We start from the raw sequence: 16,793 nt of genomic DNA on the forward strand, positions 1-16,793 counted from the left end.
TCATATCGTTTTTGGTACTCCGTAACAAAAATAATCCTAGGTACCAAATATTTGATTTTTTTGTTATAGATGATATTTTTGGAAATTTTAATCAAATAGTACCAAACATGTGATTTCTTTTTTCTTCCTTTCTTATTTCTTTTTCTCTTCTTTAGTTTCTTCTTCTTTCTTTTTTCTTCATTTTCTTTTTTCTTTTTAGTATTTTTATCTTCCTTTATTCTTTCTTTTTTTCCTTAGTTTTATATTTTTCTTTTTTTTCTCTTATTGTTCTTATTTTTTTATTGTTTTATACATACATCTAATTGTATTAATAATATAAATCAAGAACAAAATATCTAATTAAATTAATTGCTTAAACTAATTAAATTAATTGAACTTTTAATTAAATTATTTTATACTAGGTTGAAACACCTAACTAAAAATATTCAATTGTATATCATTATGAATACAATTCAAAATTTAAATTTTTATTAAGAATATATTTATTAGTTATTAATTTAATATAAAATAATAATAATAGTTACCATAATATAATATTTTATAATTCATAATTTAAATAGTTATACTATAATTATTTATTAATTAATAGTAGTTTTTAGTATTATAACAATAATAATATTATAATAATAATTAAATATAATTATAACTATAATTTTAGTTAAGTATATTTGAATGATAATAAAAAATAAATTAATTATTAATTTATAACATCAAAATAATAATATTAATATTGATTAATAATATTATAAAGAGTGAGGGGAAGGAGAGAAGATATTATAATAATATCACTTTTGATACTAGTTTTGTGTATGCCTAAAATATCCTCTATGATACAAATGAGAAAATGTATTTGTTTAGAGGGTATTTTGGGGTGAAAATTGTATTAGTTACCAAAAATGTGATTTATAGGTACCAAAAACAATACTCCCTCCGTTCCATAGTAATAGAGGCGTTTCTTTTCAGCACGAAGATTAAGAAAATTGTGTAAGGCGAGTTAAAGTAAAAGTAGAATAAAGTGGAAAATGAAAAGGTAGAGAGATGAAGAGAGAATAAAGTAAGAGAGAGTAAAGTAGGTGTGGAGAAATGTGTTGACTTTTACTAAAAAGGGAAATGACTTTATTACTATGTAACATACCAAAATGACAAAATGACTCTATTTCTATGGAACGGAGGGAGTATAAAATAAAGATCAAGTACCATTTTTGTGTGAAAGTGAAAAATCGGGTACCATTTATGTAATTCACTCATTCCAAAAATCTATTACAAGGCCCCCAATGATTTTGTGGAATTGGGACTCTAGAATTCAAACCTTCAATTCTAAGTTCAATGTTTATTATAATAAAATATTTAGATTTGAAATTAAATTATAATTTCAAATCTCTTAATTTCACAATTGAAATTTCATATCAAAGATAGATTCCTTCAATATATATCCATAACACACACAATAATGACCATATTCAAAATATTTGGAAATTTTAAAAATACAAAAAATGTACTAAAAAAAATTGGGAAAGGGCTTAAGCCTTCTCCCTTTCCTTTATTGTGTCCGCCCATGCACACAAATACAAATAATAATATACACAATGCATACATGCACAATGGGTATACATACAAGCACTGCACATAAAACACACACCTCACATACACACACACAAAGCGTATTGTGTGGCATAGTTTGTATATCTAGTGCGTATTGTGCGTGAGTAGTATGCGTATTGTGTGTGAGTAGTAAGATAGAGATGAGAAAATGGTAAGTGAGGGGGAAGGTAGTGGAAGTAGGCGTTATTGGATTATGCGGTCTACGTTACTAGTAATGTGTAAATGGTTAACAACTTTCCATATTTATACATGATCTAATTTTGAGGGACGGTACAAAATGGTAAAATTAGCCTATTTTTTATAAGACGGATGAAGTACTCACTCCGTCCCACTCAAGTGAATATGTAAAAATAAACCTCTCCCCTCTCTTCTCACTAAAATATTCAACTTCTCTAAACATACTCCGCACCTAATAACTCCTTATAAATTCGCGCGTCACTCAAGAATGTAGATATTCTTGAGTGGACGGAGAAGGTATTAATTTTTAAAATAAAATATGAATTGAATGAATTAGTAGAATATAAAATTTACTTGCTATTTATAATAAAAAAGAATTGAACTCTAATTAAAAAAAAGACTAAGAGCATCAGCAATGGGGCGGACGATAGCGCACCCGATGCGTCGGGCGCGCTATCATCCGCCATTGTGGCACAGCGGACGACGGACGATGCGTCGTCCGCGCCCGACGCTTAGTCCGCGGACGAAGCGCGGATGATATGACATCGTCCGCCCACTGTGGGCGACGCGGACGATGGCACGGACGATGCAACGCGTTTTAGTTTTTTTTTATTTTAAAATTAAAAAAATTTGTTTATATATATACCCTGACTTCACTTTTCATTTGTAACTTTTCGATTCACTTTTCAACTCTCAAATTACGCTATACAATGGATTCCGGTGGATACTCAAGTCCTAATAGCCCGACGTTTGGAGATGTCGCATGGTGGCCGGGAACACAACCTGGCGAATATCGGTCGTTCGACGCCAGCCAGACGTACGATCCGGACTTCAGTACGGATTCGTACGGTCTCTCCGACATGGAGCCGTTGCCAACTCGCCATGCCCCCGCTCCATGTCGCGCGGCCGCCGCTCCCGCCAGAAAGAAACGGACCAAGCAAGTCGCGAGGAAGTTGCCACCTCCGGCAACGAAAGAAGAGTACGCCCCCGGCCGTACGAACTACCAGTCGGATGAAACCCTCGTTTTGGCGAGGTGTTGGGTGGATATATCGGAGGACCCGATATTCGCCAACAACCAGAAGCAGCTCGCGTACTGGGAGCGCATCGCTGAGCGCGTACAAGCGCCAACGGGAGCAGCTCCGCAAGCACTGAGATCAGGTGAAGAAGCAAGTCAACCTGTTCGCGGCGGAGTACCAGAAGTGCTCGAGGGATCAGGGAAGCGGCGAGAGCTTGAGCGACGTGCGCGATAGAGTGATGTTGTCGTACCAGTCCATGTACGGCGACTTCAAGCATTTCAACATCTGAGCGCTCTTGAGGGACAAGCAGAAGTTCTAAGGCGGGGTTCTGCACATCGGTGCGGCGAAGAGGACGAAGACCACCGACACCGGTGGTTACACGACCAGCAAAAGCGGAACTCGTCCGGTGGACCTCAACCAGACGTGCACGGAGGAAGAGAGTTCTGGCACACCGATGTCCCCTAGCGGCGTCCCATAGGCGTCAAGGCTGCAAAGAACAAGGGGAAGGCGAAGGTGACATCCTCCTCGGCCACCCCTCACCGATCCCAACCCCGACCCCGGCGACAGTTGCCTACGCGGATTTGGCAACCGCCTCGATGGCGAGGACGTTGTTGGATACGCACAACGCCCCTATGAGGTGTACGAATCCGACCAACCTGAGCGCCTCCAGAGGTTGAGCGATGAGTTGAGTCGGAAGTTGGGGCTTTTGTAGGATAGTCTCTTTTTTTATTTCTAACTCGTGTAACTTTGTTTTTATAATCAATGAATTTTTTGCCGTTCTTAGTTAATCGTTGTGTTTTTTAATAAGTTTGCATTTATATATTTGTAAACAGTTAAGTTAATTAATTAACAAAACAGTTAAAATGCTTAGGACGCGGCTTAGGGCGCCTCACAGCAGGTGGAAGGGCAGGAGGATAAAATGCTGACGTGGCGATGCATAGAGTGGGCTTTAGGGCGCGCCTTAGGATGCCCCATTATTGATGCTCTAAAATGATAAAAATGCACTCTTAATTGTAGTAGTACGGAGGGAGGAGTATTTAAAGTCCAATATTGATATACCTGGCCTAGGACAAGATAGTCGATTGTCGAAAACCCAATGGAGGGCAAAATAGACTTCTCATGCGGGATGGGATTGGATTCAGACAATGTTACCTCGCTACAAGTGAGGAAGAAAAAGCCAACGTGTTTTAGCACGCCCCGAAACCTACATGGCACACCACGTCAGCCGCTCAACCTCGATATCGCCGCAGCGCATTCAAATTTCAATCCGAAAAAACCCCACAACGGTCAGATCCACTGTTTCGCCCCTCGATCCTCACCATCCGATCACCGCATTGCCCCTACACACCACTAAAATAGAGTAGAGAAACGGTGGGAGACAGTTCTGACAACATCTTCTTCCGTGAGAGGAGCGAGTGTTTTGATTTTGAAATACTCCTATTGTTTGGAATTTTGAACTGGAGTCGTTGTTCTCTTCTTCGGCGTTTTTGTCAGTTTCCCTTAAAAGCCCAAATTCTCTAACAAACGCAGCTGTTTTCAAATTGCGTGACTGCATTGTGCTTTGCTGGCTTCTCCTTCTCTATTTCAAAATTAATTTAACATCAGATTCTCTCTCTCCTCCTTCCTACTAAAACTTGTGTAGTCGACCGTTTCAGCTTCTACTTACTAGAGCTTACGTCTCTGATGCTTTCTGCATATAACAAAGGTATAACCTTTCTCAAATTCTTGCTTTCTTTTCTGCTTGAGTGTGTGTGTGTGTGTGTGTTTTGATGCTGTGGGTCAGGTAGTTGTGAGATTCTTTTCCTTTTATCTTCAAAATGAAATTTGAGAAATTATAGATTCCGGTTTGAGAAAATTTTTTAAAGAGATCTGGGGACCAATCCACATTCTTGGCCTAATATTGAGTAACGATCTCTCTCCCTCTCTCTCCCCTCTTCTGGAGATAAAAAGAGGAGGAAAATAAAGTTTTGTTCTTTAAGCTGTATTTGAATGATCCATTTCATGGCTGCTATGGAAAGGAAACACACTGAAAAAAAGAGATTCTTTTATTTTCTCCGTGTATCCTTATTTGGGGTTTCCTTCGCAATCTAGACACCAAATTCTGCTCCATCGTTCTAGATTGAGAGTGAGGTAGATGCATATCAATCCATCATTGTAAGAATTATTTTCTGATTGTGAATTTTGCTTGCAGAGATTAAAGTAGAGAAACTGTGTATTGGTGGCTGAAAAAGGTGTTGAGTGCCTTGAATGGTTGGCAAAAGACAAAAGCAAGTTGAGGTAGTCAATGTTACAAAATCATTGTGTATTTATTGCATCAAATTAATTTGTTTAATTCTCTCTCCCTCTCTCTGTTGGCCCATATCAGAAATTCACATATGCACTCTAGACATATATGTATGTACAACTGGAGATGGAGACACCTATCGTCTCTTCAAAGCCAAGTCTTTTTCCCTTATCAAATACACTGTGAAGAAGATCGAAATTTTCCCAATTCTGTAAAGTTTTGTTCGTGGGCCTCCCCACACAATTTTAGCCTCACAACTGTATGCCCTTTAAGCTATCCTAATCTCCAGAAAAATAGATTTAATCCAGGAGGTGAAATACGATATGTTTTAAAATAGTATACTTGAGGAAGTATATGGAGTTATTTGTTGAAAAGTAAAGCTACATTCTTTCTGGTAATTCACCCCCTTCTATGATTGACTTTATTACCTCTGTGTCTTGTTGCATTTCTTTAACCAAACATCATGTGCTGAGGGCATTCTGGTCATATAAAACACCTGCTTTTATTGGACGGTAGTGACGGCTGTTGGGAGAGTTTCGATTTCACTTTCATCTCTCTTCCCTTTCTACAGTTTCATTATTGATTTCACTGTATTCTTACCTCTTATTTAAGGTATTACTTAAAAAAATCAATGTGTGTTCGTGTAAAATAATGATCCCAACCTTAACAAAAGCTTATCTTTTTGTGAGTGGTCTCTTGTGCGGGCTTCATTAGGTACTTTGTTATTACCTGGCGTCTCTCATTTTCAGCAAACGAGCATTTTGTGATCATGCAAGATTCTTGAAGCCCCTAATCTAGACCCACTTTTCCCCCATTAATTTATTGCTGTTTTCTTTATATAATTATAATGAATGGTGTATAATATAATGTTATATGATTGCAACTACTCCACATCGCTCTTTTTTTTAATGCAATAAAACTGTCTGCCTTTCAACATTTTTGCTCATTTGAGAAGCTACCTAGAAAAGATCTGGTTAACAATTTGTGTATCTTCGAATATCGAAGTTTTCTTGATATGCATCGGCTGTTTTTTCTGTGTTTCAGTGCTTGGTGATAGCTTGAGTAGCAATCATGGTTGATGGTGGTGGTGAGAGCTCTGCTGCTGATGGTTTGTCTACTGAAGAATGGCTCTCTTGCGCTCAGGGGCTAGTCCCGAGGGCGTTGGGGAAGGCGAGGGAGGTGAAAGGGTTCCCGGGGAGGTGGAAGATGATCATCTCAAAACTTGAGCAGGTGCCGTCACGGCTGTCTGATTTATCCAGCCATCCTTGCTTCTCGAGGAATGCTCTATGCAAGGAGCAGCTGCAGGCCGTGTCTAAGACGTTGAATGATGTAATCCAATTCGCAGATTTGTGTGTGAAGGAGAAATATGAGGGTAAGCTTCAGATGCAGAGTGATCTGGATGCGCTTGCTGGGAAACTGGACTTGAATCTACGCGATTGTGGGCTGTTGATCAAGACAGGGGTGCTAGGTGAGGTGTCGTTCTCGTCTGCTGCGGCGAGTAGTTGTGCTGAGCCGGAGGCTGCAGTTCATGGGAACTTGAAGGAGCTGCTTGCCCGCCTCCAGATTGGCCATTTGGAGGCGAAGCACAAAGCACTTGACAGCCTCTTGGAGGTGATGAAGGAGGATGAGAAGAATGTGTTGGCTGTGATCGGAAGGAGCAATATTGGAGCATTGGTTCATTTGCTGACCGCCACTTCGCCTCGGATAAGGGAGAAGACGGTCACTGTTATCTGCTCGCTTGCAGAGTCAGGCAGCTGCGAGAACTGGCTTGTCTCAGAAGGCGTCCTCCCGCCTCTAATAAGGCTCGTGGAGTCCGGGAGCAATGTGGGGAAGGAGAAGGCCACCATCGCCCTGCAGAGGCTGTCAATGTCGTCTGAGACGGCTCGCTCAATTGTTGGGCATGGCGGGGTTAGGCCATTGACTGACATATGTCATACTGGTGATTCTGTTTCACAATCTGCTGCGGCCTGCACGCTTAAGAACATATCCGCTGTGCCTGAGGCGAGGCAGGCACTCGCAGAGGAAGGGATTGTGAAGGTGATGATCAATCTTCTTGATTGTGGGATCCTTTTAGGATCAAAGGAGTATGCAGCTGAGTGCCTGCAGAATCTCACCTCGAGCAACGATGATCTGAAAAGATCGGTCATCTCAGAAGGCGGGATACGTAGCCTGCTCGTCCATCTAGACGGCCCGCTGCCTCAAGAATCCGCAGTTGGTGCACTTAGAAACTTGGTTGGTTTAGTGTCATCAGAGGTGTTGATCTGGTTAGGGCTTCTTCCCCGGCTGCTCCACGTGCTCAAGTCCGGATCCATCGGGGCTCAGCAAGCGGCAGCAGCAGCAATCTGTCGAATCTGCACCTCAGCAGAGATGAAAAGATCGGTGGGTGAGGCAGGGTGCATCCAGTTGCTCGTGAAAATGATGGAGTCCAAGGCCAACAGCGCAAGGGAAGTTGCAGCGCAGGCGGTTGCTAGCTTGATGACTCTATCCCACAACTGCCGTCTGGTCAAAAGAGACGACAAGAGCGTGCCAAACATGGTGGCATTGCTCGATCCCAGCCCCCACAATACGGCCAAGAAATACGCAATCTCATGCCTTACTCTACTCTCCTCGAGTAAAAAGTGCAAGAAGCTGATGATCTCATATGGGGCAATCGGATACCTCAAGAAGCTTTCGGAGATGGATTTGGCAGGCGCGAAGAAGCTTCTAGAACGTCTAGAGCGAGGTAAACTCAAAACTCTGTTCAGCAGGAAGTAAAAAGAGGGTGGGTGATCATGGATATAGTACTAAAATGAAAGAGTCCTCCCTCCCTACCAATGATTCTTCTTGTTGTAAAATGGAAGTATATTTTTGAAAAACTTGTCATGTATGTTTCATTCTCTAAATGAAACAAATTCAGCCATCTTTTAATCTATTCAATGATTTGAAATGAAATGGTGCCACCATCTGTACACACAATAATACTCCTATTTGGATTAATGAAACATATATTATCATCACTTGTTTCTGCGGTGTACTTCATGATCGTGTCGTGTTCGTGTTCAGTTCGTGTTGCTCACTTGCTGGTTTGTGGGATTCCTCAACCAAAATGGTAATAGTGAGCAAGTCTTCTGATGTTGCTGTGGTTGTTGTGTTGCCTAAATTGGAAAGGAGTACATGTGAGTTTGACAACAATCAATTTATAGATTGGTTGTACAGGCAGTTGGGACTGTTTCTTAATTCTTGCAGTTGGCTAATTTCAAGGTTCTTGTCCATCAAATTCACAATTCACAATTCACAATTCACAATTCACAATTTCGCATGCACATTTATTTTAAACCAGGACAAGAGTAATGGTGCTTTATAGTATTTGGAATTCCTATCTAATCTTTTTCTGAATTCTATAATCAAAGCTTATCACCTGAAAATTATTTGTAGTTGTTTTTTATTTAATTAAAACGGTATGAAAGTTTTAGCTGTCACCACAGAATATATGCTTACATTAGGAAATTTGTAATTGCTAGCTGGCTTAAGTACTTCGGTCCCCAACATTAATTATAATAAGATATTTTGAATCCAAATATGTTCAGTGGGATCCTACGTACAATAATGACGCCGGAGTATTTTTTTTTCCAATTTTATAAAATTTAGACCATCTACGACGATGTCTCTTATCCGTCTCTTAACCGTCTCATCCATTAACTATTCATGGGCCCCATTGTACTTTTCACTCCATCTCTTAACTAAGAGACATAACATGCAACCCTCCATCTCTTATCCGTCTCTTAACCACCTCTTAACTTACTATTCATTCAATTTCATTTTTTATTTTTATTTCCAACAAATTCAATTAATAAGATACATTTCATTAAATAAAATAAAAATACAACTTAAAATTCAAAAAAACAAAAAAAAACACTTAATTAAAATCCTAAAAAAATAAAAATTACATAATTTAAAATACAATTTTATAGAAATTAAAAAACTACTCCGCCAGCGAATCATCTCCCGAAGGCGGTGGCGGTGCACTCAAGCTACCTGGAGGCGGAATACCAATTTGTCTTGCCATATACTCAATTCCGGCAAGATGGGCTTGATATTGTGGAGGCGTCATGCGGGAAGTGTCCACCATCTTGGCAGTCAAGTACATGGACAATAGGGTGTTCGAGCCCGAGCCCGCCTGACTTGATTCGCCTCGGCCCCTCCTCCCTCTAGCCGCCTTCGCCGCCTTGGTCCCTTGCTGCCGACGGCGCCCACGGGAGGACCCCCTGCATCGTCTGCCGTGCCCTCAACCTCCTGCGAGGCAACCTCTTATGCGGCGCTGCCCGAACCGCCCCCACTAGACGAGTATTGGCCACCCGACATGTGCTTCGTGCGCTTCGAGGTCGAGCCCACCTTTCCTCGTCTTTGACGGCCTCCCAAACATCGACATGTCTGAATTCTTTGCCGGTGTCTCCGAAATAGACTCGCAAAGCCGATCTCAGAATGTCGGCTCCCGTGGCTCCGCTTTGGTAATGAGCTGCTTCGTTCTTGTAGATGCCGCAGAATTTTTTGACTTCTCTGTCGACTCGGTCAAAGTAAGCGCGGAGCATCTTCAATGTGCGGCGGCGGGACCCCTTCGGCTTAATCTCGTTGTTGGCCTCGGTGACCTTTTCCCAGAAGCACTTCCGGGTTTGTTGATTCCCGACGATAGGATCGTACGAGACGCTGATCCAGGCGTTGTACACAACCATCGTGTCCTTGTTGCTGTACGGATGTCGGCCTACATCATCCTCCTCCTCGGCCGCCTTTGCCTCTTCCTCCACCGCCCTGGAGCTTCCACCGCCTCGTCCTCCTTCCAGAGTGGGTTCATCCGGATAATCCTCCCGAATTTGGGATAATCCCTGCGAACTCCTCGGGCGGAGGGACGAGCGTATGCATCAACATCAAAATGGGGTGGTTTGTACCCCGCCGGCGTCGACGAGCCCTGGGTGCCCGTTGTCGACAAACCGGAGCCGGAACCACCCAAGACATTGTACATGTCCCTAGTCGCCAAACGCGTTGTCAAACCTGCCGGAGCCGCCACCACCCGTCGACGGACATTTTGTGATGACAATTGGAGAGGAAATAGAGATGATTTGAGAAGAATAGATGTGTATTTGTGTGTGAAATGAGGATGAAATAGGAGTATTTATAGAGTAAAAAATAAAATAAAAAAGGAAAACGGTCGAAAAACGGTAATATTACCATTTTAAATTTTTTTTATTATTAAATTCAACGCATCTCGGCGAGACCGATGGGACGGGCGTCTCGGCGAGACCGGGACGAGACGAGACGTTGCAACGCGTCTCGCCGTCGTCTCGTCTCGGTGGGACGAGATACGAGCCACCCGCGGAACGCGTTTCGGGTGGCCTTATGGAGTAGTATATTTGTTTTGTCATGCGGGGGTTATCGATCCAAGAAAAATTCTAAACCGACAGCATTTTCCACACAAAATCACATTACTATTTTGCCCTCGTTATCATTTCTCGCTGAACCGCAAAATGATGTTATAATCACAATTCCTTTTTATATTCATGAAAGATAAAATCCAATACTATTATAAACATGCTATAAAGAAGTAATTATTTGAATCAATAATTGCTTGCATAAGAAAATGATAAAAAATGGTCCACCGTCACAGGACTCACAGTCTAAAACAGCCATTTAATGTACAGACAAAAGTAAATTCAAATAATTTTTCGAAAACTTAAATATTTTAACAGGTACTTAATAAAAATATATCAGATATCATCTTTATTAAAAAAAACCTAAAAATATTAAGAGGTTTGGAGTATTTTAACCTTTAAAAATACCAAAATAAATAAGTACTTCTACGTTCAACGACCATTTGTCATTTTTTTCTATTCATAGCCGGCGTCCATGCAAAAGACCAAGGGCAGAGTAGGGTGGGGCTAAAGCCCTCAATAAAAATATTTTTTAAACATTTAGCTTTTTAAAATTTTTGAAATTTATTTAAATTTAATGTAAATTATTGTCTAAAAACCCTTACAAATAATCTAAAACACCCAAAAATCTAATTATGAAACAAAATTTAAAAATCACATTCCCTATCTATCTTTTTTTCTGAGACCACCCCTGCAAAATACATGATTAAGTAACTATTAATGGAGTTTACTTTTTTGTAAATATTCTTCACTTGCATTAAACAGCGGGAGGACTAATTCACGCCTTTATCATCGATGAAATTAATGTAAACAAATGTCTCTCACATATAGTAATTACCGCCTAACAAAATTCATTAAATTGAATGACTTTTTAATTTTTTGATTTAAATGGGATGACTTTTCAAAATATACGATTCATAATATTTTAATTTTTGGGATTAAACTATATGTATAGGATCAGGGCACACAAACTTTTCATTTTTGGAAATTATTGTCTTTTTATCTTAATTTTTGGAATTAAATTGTTTGGAGTATCTCGCAAAATACTTGAATTGACTAAACTATTCAACAAAAGCTATAACCCAAGTTTCTAAGATCCATCTTACATTGCAGCAAGAGCGATTTCGTCGCCTCGGCAGCCCCCACACTCCGACACGATATCATGTTAGGGGGTTAAATCTGGTTACGCAGTAGCCCGTTGAGGGGAAGATCCATCTTACATAGTAAGAGCATTCACAATGGCGCCCGTCCCGGGGGACATCCGGCCGGCGTTCCGGAGTTCTGCGCGGGACGTCCGCCATTGCGCAGCGGTGACGCAGATACGGAAGTCCGCTGCGGACACCGGAGTTCCGCGGCGTTCCCGGGACGTCCGTCGCAACGTCCTTGCGGACGTCTGCCATTGCGTTGACCCCACGGACGTCCGTTGGCGCCGGCGGTACCTCAACCCATCCATTGTCGATCTATAGTACCTTGGGACCACCTCGCTGCACACTGTCAGTTGTACGAGGATTACTTCGCTCCGGAGCCACGATTTGGGGAGAACATGTTCCGGCGACGTTTTAGGATGCATCGTCCGCTCTTTCTGCGTATCGTGGGTGCTTTAGAGCGTCGATACGGGTATTTCAGGGTACGGAAGGATGCGGCTGGTAAACCCGGCCACACTCCGATTCAGAAGTGCACTGCCGCAATCAGGCAGCTGGCATACGGAGGCGCGACTGACATGTTCGATGAGTGCCTCCACATCGGCGAGACGACTGCCCGCGATTGCCTAAAGTATTTTTGTCAGGGCGTTAGGGAGATATTCAGGGATAGGTATCTTCGGAAGCCTACCCCCGAAGATTGTCAAGCTCTGCTGGATATGCACGAGACTCAGCGCGGGTTTTCCGGGGATGCTAGACAGTATAGATTGTATGCATTGGGAGTGGAAGAACTGTCCCGTTGCCTGGAAAAAGGTGTACACTACGGATTTCAAGGGCAAGAATCCCACGATGATCCTTGAAGCGGTAGCTGACTACCGGCTGTGGATTTGACATGCCTATTTTGGAGTAGCCGGGTCGAACAACGACATCAACGTTCTCCAGTCGTCGCCCCTTTTCAACGACCAGTGCATGGGCGTCGGTCCGGCCGTCAATTTCATCGCCAACGGCAACCAGCACAACATGAGCTATTATTTGGCTGATGGGATATACCCTATGTGGCCCGTCTTTGTGAAGACGATCAGATGCCCAACAGAAGAAAATAATGTATATTTTGCGGGTCGTCAGGAGGCAGCGCGCAAGGATGTGGAGCGGGCATTTGGTGTGCTCCAGACTCGATGGGCAGCAGTGAAGGGTCCATCATGGCTGTGGTATGCTGACAGCATCGCCGATATGATGTACGCATGTATTATCATGCATAACATGATTGTTGAAGATGAAGGTCCAGCACATACGGATTGGGCCAATGATAATGCCGATGATGTGGGTCCAAGCCACGGCGTGGCCACCGACAATGTACGTATGGGGATACCCCATGACGAGGTCGAGTGAGTCCGTGCATTTGCCGACATGCGCCAAAAACAAGCCCATATTCGACTCCAGAACGATATAATTGAAGAAGTATGGCAGCGGAGGGGTCGTCGTTGATTGAATTTGTATTTATTGAACTGTATATTTTTTAGTTTTTTTTTGAAATGTACCTTTCTTTTTTTTATTTAATGAAAATTTTATTCCGCAATCGTGGCGAAATTTTAATTCCGTAAATTGTTTAATTTGGTGAATTTGTGAATTTTTATTATTGTGGGAAGTTCGTCGGGATGTCTTTGGGGATGTCCGCCACTGTGCAGTGGGAAGTCCTTATGACGTGGCATGAGGTGTTTTTGGTATGTCTGGGATGTCCGCGGGGATGTCCGCCGGGACATCCGCACCATTGTGGATGCTCTAAGGGAGTGTTCGGTTTCCAAGATTGTATCTCGAGATTAATTATGTAGTGTGTTTGGTTCATGAGATTCAATCCCACAACTCAATTCTAAATGAATAATCATGAGATAATTAGTCATAGCTAATCTCATATGGTTAAAATAATCTCATAACTCAATCATATATTATAATTTTATATTTATTTTATTTAGTAAACTGAACACCACCGAAAATAATTACATATCGATTTTCTCAAAATATGAGAAGTGATTAATCTTTATTTTGTTCCATGTAGACTGTATGATTAGTAAGATCATAATTTCTTATCTTACTTTACAAATTACAAGTAGGGGATTTGATTGGTATTTTGGAGTTGATATACTGTATTACTCCCCAAAGATCTTACGGTACTAGTATTTTTTATCCTACTATTTTACAAGTAGGGGATTGGCATTTTGGATTTGATATACTCCCACCGTCCCACCACAATTGATGGATTTCTTTTGAGCACGAGATTTAAGAAAATTATATATATTAAGTTAAAGTGGAGCGAATAAAGTATAAGAGAGAAAAAAGAAAGAGAGATAAAGAGAGAATAAAGTAAGAAATAGAGAATAAAGTAAGAAAGAGTAAAAATTTTGTCTTGTGTTAAAAAAGGAAATTGATCACTTGTGGTGGGATGAATGGAGTAGAAAATTGAGATTTTCAACATTATACATAAATTTGTGGATGTTATGAATCAAGTTATTAGAAAATTGTATTTTCAACATTATTTTAACAGTATGAATACAGTGTTTGTCATCATTCAGGAGAAAGAAAAGGGGGTCCTGGAACAACATCCAGTCCATGAAATCTAAGTTGCAGAGAGCAACAGATATAAGAGAAAAAGAACAATTGAGAAAGAAATCTTATGATAATTTAGTTAATTCTTTTAATTTGTGAGAATAATAATAGGAAAGAAATACTATAAAATAAGAGAAAATGACAATAATCTACGGAGTAAAATGAAAAGTTCGCATATCCATTCTACATTTTGAAAATCATCCAATTTAATTCCAAAATTTAAAAAAAATAATCCAATTTAATCTCGTACTAGCTAGTATTCTGAAATTCTTGACCCAAATTGAGGGTGCGAACGAAAAAAATAAAATATTCCGGATTGTGAAATTCAAGACTAGATGGGGTGAGGCACGACTCCCGGTGTATCTATCTACGCTCTTAATCTTATCTCTCCTTATATACAGAGCTAACAATCCCTAATTTCTCTATCCCCTTGATTGTTGCTTGCTGCTTATCTTGTTATCCAGGTACAAGATTTATGATTTGTTTGGGGTTTGGTTGGCTTGCTTTTACCCATTTTCTGATTCAGTATATCTGTGATTTTGATGAGTGAAAACATGATATCTTCTGCCATTCCGAAATGTTAAATTGAGGCCTTTCGTTATTGTTATATATGCATATATAAGAAGATTGTGAGTAGCAATGCCCCTGGGAACTTGAACAATTGACAAATCACCTCTCCAGCAATTGAATCAAATTCCATAACGTTGACTAATTAGACTTAATTGCTACATGAACTTATATATAAGGAACTAGATTGGTTCTTCATATTAGAATTGGGCTGAAACAGTGTACAGGGATGGATTGTTGTATGATCAAGAAAAGGATATTAGTTGTTTTGTGTGAATCCCTGTATGTGACTTGAGTTGGCTGCTTCTTACTTTTCCAGGTCTAGTTACACACAACATGACGTTGGATGTTGCCAGAGCTGAGCTTGCACTTGCTATTGTGTATCTCAACAAAGCTGAAGCCAGGGATAAGATATGCAGGGCAATTCAATATGGCTCCAAGTTCTTGAGTGCCGGACAGCCCGGCACAGCACAGAATGTGGACAAATCAACCAGCTTGGCTCGCAAAGTCTTCCGTTTGTTCAAGGTTTAACCTTTTAACCGGTTTCAGCCTGTTTTTAAGATATGCTCCAGTAACCTTTTTAGATCAACTGTGTTAAATCTAATGAGTATATGGTATGCACAACTGCTTTAACATCAGAGCGCTTCGATTTCCTTTTTGTCGTGACCAGGTTTCTGTATCTCATAATGTTTCAGTTTATCAATGATCTCCATGGCCTCATTAGCCCACCCGCTCCAGGAACTCCACTTCCTCTCATCTTGTTGGGAAAGGTAATATCTAATTAATTTGTAGTACTAGTATATCTTTTACCACATTCTCACTCGTATCTTACCCTTTGAGTTGATTTCTCTCGCAGTCCAAAAATGCTCTCCTGTCCACTTTCTTGTTTCTGGATCAAATTGTGTGGCTGGGTAGGACAGGTGTATACAAGGTATATCTATAAACATCTTTAGTAGTTCATTGGAATTTGTATGCTGACCACAAGTTTATTTCTGAGCAGAACAAAGAACGTACTGAACTGATCGGAAGGATATCTCTTTTCTGTTGGTTGGGGTCTTCTGTTTGCACCACGCTGGTTGAGGTATCCGTGCTGATCTTGTTCTATCCTTTTTGGCAGCAATGTGTTCTTATTAATCTGAACCTTTTATTTCAATTTCCTTGTTTCTTAAGACTGGTGAAATTGGAAGGCTTTCTGTGTCAATAAAGAAGTTAGAGAAGGAACTGAAAAATACCGACAAGCATAAGGTTTGCATCTCTATAGTCTGGAGTGGTAAATATGTCTGCAAAATTTCAACCTCAGTTATAGTTAACATTGTTGCCTTGGTACTCCGATGTTATTTTATTATTCCAGAATGAGCAGTATCAAAGCAAGGTTCAAAAATCGAATCAGAGATCTCTGGCCCTTGTTAAAACCATCCTGGATATTGGGGTGGCCGTTGGTTTGCTACAACTGGCGCCTAAGAGGATCACCCCTCGTGTCACCGGAGGCCTCGGATTTGTGACATCGCTCATATCCTGCTACCAGGTAACCCCCAGTTTTTTTGGTCACGCCATGTTTAGGAGCCTCATATATAAAGTCTGTACTTTGTGATTAAATGGTTTGCGCCACCACAGCTGCTCCCATCTCCGCCGAAGACAAAGACAAGCTGAAGTGATGGTAAACAAAACCAGGATGTCGCGAAACAATGAAGGTATTTGAAAAGCTGTTACATGAATTGGAGCAATTCGCTGAGGGGTTTACTGTTGGCTTGATATCTTTATTTACCTCATTTCTGGTTGTGAATTGTTTGTCTGTAAACATTTATACCAATAATATATATAGCTTCCTATATTATGTTGCTGTGTTAAAAACGACAATGTTTTACTTCAAATTAGTGCAGTTTTCTTTTACTTACTACTACTGCTACTTTCTATTGAAACTTGGTTTTTCAGCTTCTATTTGTTCCTTCGAATTAGTGCAGTTTTCTTTTACTACTAATTCCTATATTATGTTGCTGTGTTAAAA

The 16,793-nt window shown here is 40.7% G+C and overlaps 2 protein-coding genes across 6 annotated transcripts; both read left to right on the forward strand.

Annotated features, from left to right (window-relative positions):
* The first annotated feature begins 3,987 nt into the window (after nucleotides 1-3,987).
* Nucleotides 3,988-8,075, forward strand: LOC121798766 (protein CELLULOSE SYNTHASE INTERACTIVE 3-like). 3 transcript variants are annotated; one of them, XM_042197939.1, is made up of 3 exons: nucleotides 3,988-4,500; nucleotides 4,987-5,072; nucleotides 6,124-8,075. In XM_042197939.1, exon 3 carries the CDS (start codon nucleotides 6,151-6,153, stop codon nucleotides 7,831-7,833), a length of 1,683 nt encoding a protein of 560 aa, XP_042053873.1. In that variant the 5' UTR covers nucleotides 3,988-4,500; nucleotides 4,987-5,072; nucleotides 6,124-6,150; the 3' UTR covers nucleotides 7,834-8,075. The 3 variants fall into 3 exon arrangements, with proteins under 3 accessions (XP_042053873.1, XP_042053875.1, XP_042053874.1); XM_042197941.1 differs by lacking the exon at nucleotides 3,988-4,500 and adding an exon at nucleotides 4,687-4,925; XM_042197940.1 differs by lacking the exons at nucleotides 3,988-4,500; nucleotides 4,987-5,072 and adding an exon at nucleotides 5,616-5,793.
* A 6,360-nt stretch (nucleotides 8,076-14,435) lies between these two features.
* LOC121801592 (peroxisomal membrane protein 11C-like) lies at nucleotides 14,436-16,682 on the forward strand. 3 transcript variants are annotated; one of them, XM_042201113.1, is made up of 8 exons: nucleotides 14,436-14,685; nucleotides 15,108-15,313; nucleotides 15,484-15,558; nucleotides 15,645-15,719; nucleotides 15,789-15,869; nucleotides 15,959-16,033; nucleotides 16,140-16,313; nucleotides 16,403-16,682. In XM_042201113.1, exons 2-8 carry the CDS (start codon nucleotides 15,125-15,127, stop codon nucleotides 16,436-16,438), a joined length of 705 nt encoding a protein of 234 aa, XP_042057047.1. In that variant the 5' UTR covers nucleotides 14,436-14,685; nucleotides 15,108-15,124; the 3' UTR covers nucleotides 16,439-16,682. The 3 variants fall into 3 exon arrangements, with proteins under 3 accessions (XP_042057047.1, XP_042057048.1, XP_042057049.1); XM_042201114.1 differs by having other exon boundaries at nucleotides 14,444-14,561; XM_042201115.1 differs by lacking the exon at nucleotides 14,436-14,685 and having other exon boundaries at nucleotides 15,125-15,313; nucleotides 15,459-15,558.
* Nucleotides 16,683-16,793: the final 111 nt, after the last annotated feature.

Source organism: Salvia splendens, chromosome 4 (genome assembly GCF_004379255.2).
Source record: "Salvia splendens isolate huo1 chromosome 4, SspV2, whole genome shotgun sequence".
NCBI lineage: Eukaryota > Viridiplantae > Streptophyta > Magnoliopsida > Lamiales > Lamiaceae > Salvia > Salvia splendens.

Excerpts from the sequence above, each read along its gene's own strand:
- LOC121798766 (XM_042197939.1), top strand. The coding sequence starts at position 6,151 with ATGGTTGATGGTGGTGGTGAGAGCTCTGCTGCTGATGGTTTGTCTACT.
- LOC121801592 (XM_042201113.1), top strand. The coding sequence starts at position 15,125 with ATGACGTTGGATGTTGCCAGAGCTGAGCTTGCACTTGCTATTGTGTAT. Across the intron at positions 15,559-15,644 it reads CTCTCATCTTGTTGGGAAAG|TCCAAAAATGCTCTCCTGTC; the intron begins GTAATATCTAAT and ends TTTCTCTCGCAG. Across the intron at positions 15,870-15,958 it reads TTTGCACCACGCTGGTTGAG|ACTGGTGAAATTGGAAGGCT; the intron begins GTATCCGTGCTG and ends TTGTTTCTTAAG.